We start from the raw sequence: 10,710 nt of genomic DNA, 5'->3' as shown, positions 1-10,710 counted from the left end.
CTCTCCTGAACGTGGGAAAGGCTTATTATTTATAAGTTTGGTGTATTTGTCTCAGATATCGGTTTGTACGCATAAAACAGCCTAAGCACTGCTCCAGACGAAAATTCAGAAAAAATATAAATATAAAAAACGGAAAGGCAACAGGATTTTCCTTTTATTCAAAGTTTATATTGTTACCATTGTTTGAATAATTATTTCTACAGGTCTGTTTTATTAAATAAATCTTACTTTTTCAGTCTCAACAAATCTCATACACATTGTTATGGTAAATATCTATTAGTTATAATATGTTTGTTCTTTTGGGATACTGTTTAAATGAAGGAAATTTTTTAAGCAACACAAATTGTCCAATGTCTAATGATAAATTTGTTTTCTTTTTTAGATACATTCACTTTGGATATGAAAGTCATAATGCGTCTGTGAAGTGATTGAAGACAATTTTTATTTCATTTCTAATATTGTTATGCCTTAGAAATGTCCTCTTTTGGCAATGCAATCGAGAGATGGAGCGTTTCAGATCTGCGGCACCAAATAAATGCGAATGATTACACCGGTCGGTTATCGCCTGCCCAATCTATCGCTGCAGTGGTGGACTCCGCTTACAGTTCATTTTCTGGTAGTTCCTATGCCGCTGATTACCAAACTTCATTTCAAAGTGATAGCTGCCATTTGAGTGATGAACAACAATCGTACATGGACTCTGAGTATGTCAAAGCTATTTATAACTCCAGTGCAGTAGACTGCATGTGTCTCAACTCTAGTGGATGCTTGGAAGATACTACTTCTGATGCTATACCAACTTTGAGAGAGACTGATAGCAGTTGGACATGTAACATGAGTACACACATTTCTCCTCCTGAGTCACACTCTCCAAGAATGGAAGATTTGGACTGGCACAATATGCATTGTAGCCATGGGAGCCACTTAGGTCAAAAACTTAAAAGAAGTCCACCAGGTAATCGTTTACCTGATAACCAAGAGAGCAACCGCCAATATCTTTGTCCTATGTGGATGAAAAGTGGTCTACAAGGAGAATGTAAATACGAAAATCCACTTAGTATGGAAGCAAAGGAGACCAACTACAATTCAAGGTCATTCTTTGCTTTACAGTCAGAGTTCCCTCAAAAGTTAGAACCATTCAGCCAGCCGAATGCTCTTTCCTGCCCATCAGATGTTACTGGTGAGGTGGATTGCACTTATGAAAACAAGCATTTGTCAGATATAAACAAAATGAACAAAGACTTTTTTCAAGAAATGGACCTGGAAAAAGAGGGGACATACACTAGTGACCAGTTTAATGTCTCAAAAGAAAGTTTCTTAACACAAAACATAAGGATTTCAGAACCAATCACAAGTTCTAAAACTTCAAAACATTCTCTTAATGAATGGGTGTCAGAAGGACTCATTGTTTACGAGAATAAATATGATGGTTTGGTCAAGAAGCTTGGCAAAGAAACTCAAAGTTCCAGTCCAGATGGAACAATCAGTAAGGGACATAGCGAACAGGGAATCAGTCCCCCAAGTAAAGAACCAAACCAGCCTTTTGATCATTATAGTATGGACATAGATTGTGACAGCCGTGCGAAATGGGATATAAAACATAAACAGCTGGACACAAGAGACAGCCAAGTATTCCACAGTGACTCTGATCAAAATTCATTTGGTCCGTTATATAAAGAAGGCACTAAAATTCACAGTCTTAGAAAAGATGCAACTATAAAAACTATCCCAAGGTTATCAGTACAGCTTAAGACAGACAGGTATTACGATTGGGGTTTAACCAGTGAGAAAATTACCAAAGAAGCAACCCCTATGCTCTACCATCTCTCAGGAGGACGGGACAATCTTTTTACTGGTAAATGTAGCACCACAAATCTGGCAAAGCCGCCAGAGCATAACCTTGAAACAAAGACATTCCAAAGGTTGAGTCGTTTGTCTTCTTCGCAGACCACTGAGGTTCAAAAAGATGTAAAACAACTTTGTAAGAATAAGAGCCAATGTCAGCTTGCCGAAATCACAGACAGTTCCTGCGATGATGGGACACATGGAAGCCAAACATCTTCTGCAGAGGAGTGTTTGATGCTTGACTACAGGGAAAAACTTAAGGTTGCACAGAAGAAAGTCTTACGAGAAACTTCTTTTAAACGAAAGGACTTGCAAATGAGTTTGCCTGGAAGACTGAAGCTTAATCCTTCAAAAAGGCCCTCTATTGATCATCTAAGATCATATTCTTTATCAAGTGCAAATGAAGATTTTAATGTTGACAACCCTAAAAACTCAGTTGATGCTAATTCTAAAAAAGAGGAATATGAAAAATCTACAGTTTCTCGAATAGGAGGAAGGAAACGAATAACAAAAGAACAAAGAAAGCTATGTTACTCAGAACCAGAAAAACTAGATCATCTCGGTATTCATAACACAGGCTTTACTTGGAAGGAAGAAGGAACAGTTTTAACCAAAAATAAAATTTGTGATTCTGATGTGATGCAGCACAAAGTAAGAACTCTAGAAAGCAGAGAACGCACTCTTTCATCCTCCAACCTTTCCAAGACAGAGCTTAAACAGATACAGCACAACGCACTTGTTCAATATATAGAGCGAAAAACAAATCAAAGGTCAAGTAGCAGTTCACAATCTCATATGCCCAGGACATCAGGGATGCAAAAATATGAAAGGAAATCCATGCCTAACAATAGATCATGCAATGACCTCCCTCAAATGTATTTACATAGACGATCGACTGGTGCATCTTCTTCTTATGATGCGACGGTGACGTGGAATGATAGATTTATAAAGCCTTCTCTGCTTGGGGCCTCTATGCAATCTGTCAACATAAATGTGGAAGAAAAGTGCATGACTTATACCAACCAGTGCACTTCAGAAGAAGACAAAAAAACATTTGAAGAGTCTCCACCTGCTTGTTGGAAAAAAACAAAGACCTCGTTTGGCCAGGTATGGTATAACGCTAAATTCATATGTATGGCTGTTAAACTTCATCATTTAGCTCCATGCAACAAGCCAACTTGGGAAGATTTCCTTCTCTCCTTGAGTACTCTTATGTTTCTTTAAACCACTTAAACCGTGCTGAAGAACTGAGATCACTTAAATGTATTATGGTAACCTATGCTTACTGTGCTTGCATACAATGTATAAAAACTGATATACTAGTGAGGGGGAAGTTAGGTTGTTTTGTTGTGCCTCTGATGTCTATCAGATAATATCAGCCCACAGGCCTCACGTTATAAATTACCAACTTTTGTATGTTTAGATTGCAAGGAGCTCATACAATCCATACATTATCTAAATATAGTTGGCATAATAGAAGTCAGAAGGATAGGATAAAGAAGTTGGGCCTATCTGCACCAGCTGGAAATCTTAATGGAATGTATTGGAGCATAAAAATCTCAAGAGAAGACTCCATCGCTTTGAAGTGCCTTCACTTCCATCATGTTTGCCAGTTGAATGCCCTTGTGGAGAGAAGGGAAAATGTAGGGCTGGTAGTAACTGAGGTTTTTCACTAAGCAATATGTTCTTGGTGGGTTGGTAAAATAAGGTGGCATATTTCATCTCATGTTTATTATATATTATTGAGGGGTCAATGCTGGACAGTTTCTCCTGCATGAACGACCAGTAGATATATAGTCTACATATATGATGCTGTATTAGGCCACTCTAATGTCCCAATATTTAAGTTAAATTAAACTGAATTACTGTAGTATCCCATAGTTACTGTTGTTTGTATTCATTTCAGGTCTCAAATGGATGTACAAATGTTTCAGCGTCTGCACTTTGTAATAACCAGGGTTTCAACCACAGGTAAGAAAAATGTCATAGTATAATTAAACTAAACCCAATTCAATAGTCCATTCTAGCATATACTATGGTTTATATGAATTTGCTTACGAGTGTTTTTATTGTCGCTTGTGCCCACCTTCCCTATGATCTGGCCTGTCCAGTAGTGCCACGTTAGTAGAATGGAGCAGAAAAGTGTAGGTTCGAAATGAAATCTGTTGACTAATCACAAATGTAATATCATGATGTGGTGCTTGCATGCAAATGTACTACTAAGTTCGAGAAAAGATACTTTGCATGTGGTAACAAATGTCACAAACTTATGGAGAAAACCAAGAAACCATTTACCTCTTTCTAAAAAATAAATTTTTGCATAAGTCAGTTATTGGTATAAGATGGGTTTCTCCCACATCTCAGTTTGTTTGTTTCTTCTGGAGGACTGAAAGTAGAGATTTTTGTGTTCTGTAACCAATATGATGGTCCTTCATTGGGCCCAAAGGCCCATACAAAGGACATTCACCACAAAGCGTGTATATGATTTCAACATTAAAGTAAACATTGACAAGATTAAACAGTGTTTTAGTTTAGCCTTTTCTAGATGAAAATAAATATGTATGGCTGCAGGACATTTCTTTCATAATCAAGCCATTTATAAATCTTTGTTCAGTTGGGTTCCCAAGAAACTATACAAAATGACATTGGTTCAACAGAGAAAGTGTTTCACAGGAGAACTTGTTATACTGGTGCAACAGGAACATGAAGTACTTGGATAATTTGAGGCAGAATTAGGTACTTTAAAAGCTTGAGGTTAAGGTAAATACAGGATGTGCAAAGGGTTCCAGGCTTGTGGTTATTTAAAAAATACAATTAAATCTGTTCCTTTTGGAACAATTTAAATTATTAATGGGTCCATCACAACTGTAAGCTTTGGTGAGGATTAAACTGGTTTTCAGTGATCTAGCAACACCTCCTGGACAGTATACAGAGTTACATGATATGAGAGAAGGTGGAACGTACTTTGTATGTTTACTAAAATAACACTGAATATTTCAGACCTATAGACCTCTGTGTGTTATGATCTGTAAGCAGTCTGGAGCCTTCTGAATATTTTTTTTCTTTTTTGCTCCCATATTTTGGTTCCTAGGATTTAAAACTGGAATGCCCATATCTTTTGTACAATCTCTAACATTTAGATTTAGCACATCCTTGAATATTTTTTTACATTTTTGTTTTAAAGCAGCAGTGAGACTTGTAGCATATTATAAAATATCTGTTTTTTTTAATTTGTTTATTATTTCCATAGATTATCTGATGCAGAAGACAGGAGATTGTCTGACAGTGAGAAAGGCAGCACAGCCAGAGGAAGAGGGAAGTCAATGGAGGAAATTGGCAGTACAGATATAGTCAGGCTTTCAGTACTGAGCCAAAGCACTGATCAGCTTTACCACATGAAAGAGCCTAAAGTATTGCCAAGGACGGAAAGCGCAAGCAGCACATCTGTGGTCCATCAAGAAAAGCTTTGGGTCAGCACAGTGAACGACTTAGGAAACGTGCCCAGTCAAACAAGTAAAGAGAACTTTGTGAGGCTCCCTAGATCAGATGTTGCAAGCTCGGCACGAGATAGACATTCCAGGCCCTCAAAAGCAAGTGCTATTTCCTCAACCACAGATAATTCCACTTCTCACTCAGGACGGCACTCTGAAGCTCTTGAGAAAACGCCGTCTTTGGAAATAGAAGATGAGGTCTTCTCACAGGCCGTTGCCATCAGAAAAGAACTGTCAAGCAGGATTCCAATTGTTCCCCGGGAAGAATCAAGAAGACAACTGCCTAACCAGGATGATGCTCCATTTGTTGTCGATGTCATGTCTGGGCATGGGCAACTAGAACACCGGATTGTGAATTATCCTTCCCAAAGGTAACAGGATTGTGAATAAACATATGTTTTGTTCATTATGAAATCTTAAACATCCTGTCTGGTTTTTTGTTTCAGATGAATTGTTTTTATTTATTTTTTTTTACAAATCTCATCTGGCAGTCAAAGGATTTCTTTTTAACAGTGTAGTTTTGTTTACTTTTTAACATGCAATCGACTACATTCAGAAAAGATCTCTCCATTTTCTAGGTTGTTATATGGAGCCATGAGCTAAAGTAGGTGTCATTTCTCTGGTAAACACAAATACAGTGTTTTTGTAACAACGTACTTAGTTTTCAAAGTTTGCTTTATTACAAACATTAAAAGCTAATGTTTTGGAGAAAAAAAGACCTTCAGCATTTTTGGGGTTCTTATGTTTCTGTTAACCTTTGTAATTACCGTATTGGCTCGAATATAGGCCGCACTTTTTTCCCCCACTTTAAGTTTTTAAAGTGGGGGTGCGGCCTATATTCGGGGTCTAGCGCCCGACGCCCGGGACATGCAGTCCCGGGCGCCGGGCAGGCAGCGGGGTTAAGATACAGATCCCCCGCAGCGGTGCAGGGGACCTGCATCCTTCTCCCCGATACGCTCAGACAGCCTCCCCTGCCAGCACTTCCCACGGGGGGGGGGTGCCGGCACGGGAGGTTATCTAAGCGTTTTACCTCTGCCCACCCCCGACTTACCGGAGCAGACTCCCGGGTGTCTTGCGGGGCCGGCGGGAGACATTTACGCAATACGCAAATGCAACTTCCGGTAACGGTACCGGAAGTTGCATACGCGTATTGCGTAGATGTCCCTCGTCGGCCCTGAAGACACCCGGGAGTCTGCTCCGGTAAGTCGAGGAGGGGGGGCAGAGGAGGACAGCGGCAGCGTATCGCGGGGAGGGAGGACAGCGGCAGCGTATCGTGGGGAGGGAGGACAGCGGCAGCGTATAGCGGGGAGGGAGGGCAGCGGATCTCGGGGAGGGAGGGCAGCGGATCTCGGGGAGGGAGGGCAGCGGATCTCGGGGAGGGAGGGCAGCGGATCTCGGGGAGGGAGGGCAGCGGATCGCGGGGAGGGAGGACAGCGGCAGCGGATCGCGGGGAGGGAGGACAGTGGCAGCATATCTCGTGGGGGAGGACAGTGGCAGCATATCTCGGGGGGGAGGACAGTGGCAGCATATCTCGGGGAGGGAGGACAGTGGCAGCATATCTCGGGGGGGAGGACAGTGGTAGCATATCTCGGGGAGGGAGGACAGTGGCAGCATATCTCGGGGAGGGAGGACAGTGGCAGCATGTTTTTTTTGGTGCTTTTTTAAAGAAAAAAAACTTTTTCTTTAAAAAAGCACCAAACTTTTAGGGTGCGGCCTATATACGGGGGCGGCCTATATCCGAGCCAATACGGTAATACTTGCTTGTTTGGTTGAGTGCCGCGACATTGTCTGCAGCAAACTGACATTCTTCCTGTCTTTAGCTCTGAAACTGTTGAGAAAGATGTTCCAGAAGACAGTAATGAGGTGAGACATGATCCGAATGACCTCCGTGAAAGTTCAGCAGTCAGAAAATCTCTCCCCAGAGAAGACTGCGAAGAAACAAAATCAGCAGAGTCAAAGTCAATGAGCGATTCACAGTCGGAAGAACCAATTCCCACTTTATCTAGCCAGGTGAACGCACTGCAGTCATTTCAATTTTCTGCTGGCCAAAGCAAAAATTTTGAGACTACTGATGTAGTTGGACAGGAGCCAGAGGCCAGCATGATAAGCAGTGATCCAGGAACAGTAGAGGACTCGCCTAGAGTCCATTGGAAAACCTCCAGAGATGAGAGGCATGCAAAGCTAGTTAAAGACATACTTGCTGAAGACAAGTCCCTGGTTGATATACTGGATCCACTTCCTGTAAGAGAATCTGCAATGGATCTTATGAAAAACCTGTTCCCTGTGGACATTTTGGAAATGGAAAGATGCAGGAGTAGACAACATCAAAGAAAAGATAACGAAGTAAACTTAGGGGACAACAAGTAAGTTGTAATTTAGCCCTTTCCTCATAAAAATATATGATCCCAAGAAATGTTGAATGTATGGAGTGTATTATGTATAGCCAGACTTTGAACAGGCTTTACTGTTGTGTAAAATATAATATTTTATACAGGTTGGGTCTTGATGGTGCATCAAAACTGCCGCCCAAAACTTTGCTGCTTCTTCAGAATTCTGTTCTCCAAAAGCCAGAATGTCCAAGTGATCTCACATCAAAGAAAGTAGGTCCATCAACACTTGCCTGTTTTGTTAATCTGCATACTATACCTTCAAAAAGACTGCACTTTAAATCATGCACCTGCCAATGCTGAGTAGATTAAGAGATATAATGGTAGCAAATCCACGGTCATCTTGAACCAGACTGAGGGATCAATGTAATGTTACCTTCCAATGTCCAAACCAGACATTTGTGCATATCCTTCAGATGAAATTAACTGTGACTTCCTGCATGTGTCAGAGATCAGACAGGTCTGAAAAATTCCTCAGTGTCCTATCTGATCATATTGTGGACAATGTGGAGACAGAACATCATTTACAGTCCTAGACCAACGCTGGTGGTCAATCAGCTATAAGCCACAATACAAAAGTCCGATGGAAGAAAATGATGAATTGTGTTACATATGATACATATTTTCTAAATGGTACAGAGTTTCTCTTAAACTGTTCTCATTATGTGTTTCAGATTGAATTAATATCCAACATCAGCACAAAGTTGTTAGAACTCTGTGAGCAAAGAGAATCACTTCTTTCTGATCTCAATGAAAACCTGTCTCAAGGCAAAAATATGGAGTCGGTAGTAAAAGAGATCTGTAAACCTAATGAGTATGAGCGCTACATGATGTTTATTGGGGATCTGGAGAAAGTGGTGAGCCTTCTCTTCTGTCTGTCCATGAGGCTTGCTCGAGTGGAGAATGCATTGAGCAAGATAGATGACAATACAGATGCAGAAGAGATGGTAAGCGAGTACTGTGTATTATGCAACATAATTTATGTATGCTTATTTATAATTTTTACAAGATTCAGGAATCTAGTTTTTCTGACTAGTTTTTGGGTCAACTCACTTCTCCAACAGCTTTACCCTTAAATTCCCATCATTATTCATTCTACCAAGGAAAACTCACTAGAATCCAATAGCTTGAGGAATCTTTTCATGTAAATTTAACTTTCTAGATTTGAAATTTAAAACCATTGCAAGTTTCAACCTAAATTAAATCCAAAAGAAACCGCTGAAACAGATTCTAACCGTACATAATGTACAAATGTTTACAAATACTAGCATAAGGAAAATGAATATATCTGTATTGGGTTTGAGTTTACATTTTTTGTCTGTATCATGAAAAGGGCTTAATTGTAAAGTGTTACAGAGAATGCACTTAAAATTATTTATAGAGGAATGTTTACACGGTATCAGGATAACAGGATAACTAAATGTATTATATAGCTAGCTTGTCCCTTTTGATTGGCACTCTGTGTAATTATTTTGGTGATATTTAGTTTAGAAGCTAACTTCATGCTTATAAATGGCAAGGTCATTATAATAATTGAGAGATACATAACGGGAAGGAAAATTTATAGAAACCCAGAGAATTTAAGGTGCTATTCCCCATATTTACACTAGGGGGGTATGTGTTGCTTATTTAAATCTGAAAATATAGCTACATACCTCTATTCTGTGTGTAAAACTGAGAGCAAAGACCAATGTCTCTTCAACAAATGGACTGAAAGGCGTAATGATAAAGTCAGGCACAAGGTGGCTGTCTAATAATGTGACACATCTCCAGCCGAAGTAAGTTTGCAAAAGCTTTTGGCATCGTAGTATTTTGGGGGGTTTGGTTAAAAAAAAACAAAAAAAAACAAAAAAAAAAAACATCCCATGAAATATCTTTTTCAGTAAATTACATGGATCACTAAAGAGTAGTCTGTTAGAGTCAATGTGTGGCATAGTTTGGGACGAGGTAATTATATGTTCACCATTTTTGCTACAAACCATATATGAGAGATAGAGAAAAGTTTCAAAGCTTGCTTATTCCAGATCAAATTCTCACTTCATTTTTCTTTTGTTTGTTTTTTTTTTATAAAAAAAAAAAAATCAGCAATCCTTAAAGGAACGTCACAACCTTCTGTCCAGACAGAGAGAGGATGCCAAAGATTTGAAAGAAAATCTAGATCGCAGAGAACGAGTGGTAACGGGAATCCTGGAAAAATACCTCAATGAACATCAGCTAGAAGACTACAAACATTTTGTAAGGCTGAAGACATCCTTTCTGATTGAGCAGAAAGACCTTGATGAGAAGATTAAATTTCATGAGGAACAATTAGAGAGTCTTCAAAACAGTATTCCTCCTTCATGAACGAGGAGGAAATCCCACCTTCTCCGTGGCATCCTTCCTCTTGACAAGAGTCCCACTGGCTCTGTTTTAGTGAAATTTGGTGCTGTTGACTATGCTGCTGCTACTAAGGTTAACAGAACTTGGGCCTTACCTGAAATGTAGGCTGGACTCGCTAAAAAGCATTTGTGACAGTGTTAATTGGGCAAGAGAAGAATGTGTTGAATTGACGTAGAGGAAAAAAAACAATCAATTTATGTGGCTTGTTATCAGTGTTTTTGTCTTTATCAATGTTGTTACAACTAATGGCGTGTCCTCCATTCTTCGTTCTCTGGTTGATGAAATTATTTGAATAAAAATCATATGTATATATTTGTGTTTTGGAAACATGTGTGGGAGGAACATAGTGGTAAATCTGCCCAGTAAGAAGGCAATAATATGCAGAATAATATGTATCATCCTTCAAATCTTCAGAAATTTTGGAAAGGATTAACACCACACGGCTTAATACAGTTATGCTGTAGTTGCAATGGATTCTGCTTGCTATCTACAAAATCTACATTGCGAGAGGTAGTGTATTATTTGTTAATGTCTAACAGTCTACCTGCTTCCCATGTGCCCCAAATAAACATGTAGATTTTTTGCAAAAGAAAAGAAATAATTAGCAA

At 39.5% G+C, this 10,710-nt stretch overlaps 1 protein-coding gene across 1 annotated transcript; it reads left to right on the top strand.

The window, feature by feature from the left end:
* The first annotated feature begins 386 nt into the window (after positions 1-386).
* SHROOM1 (shroom family member 1) lies at positions 387-10,412 on the top strand. Its single transcript, XM_053463319.1, has 7 exons — positions 387-2,952; positions 3,752-3,816; positions 5,096-5,707; positions 7,157-7,699; positions 7,831-7,936; positions 8,398-8,670; positions 9,809-10,412. Exons 1-7 carry the CDS (start codon positions 475-477, stop codon positions 10,064-10,066), a joined length of 4,335 nt encoding a protein of 1,444 aa, XP_053319294.1. The 5' UTR covers positions 387-474; the 3' UTR covers positions 10,067-10,412.
* Positions 10,413-10,710: the final 298 nt, after the last annotated feature.

The sequence above is a fragment of the Spea bombifrons genome, chromosome 4 (assembly GCF_027358695.1).
Source record: "Spea bombifrons isolate aSpeBom1 chromosome 4, aSpeBom1.2.pri, whole genome shotgun sequence".
NCBI lineage: Eukaryota > Metazoa > Chordata > Amphibia > Anura > Pelobatidae > Spea > Spea bombifrons.
Note: the sequence above shows the minus strand (reverse complement) of the source record. Positions and strands in the feature narration are given on the sequence as shown.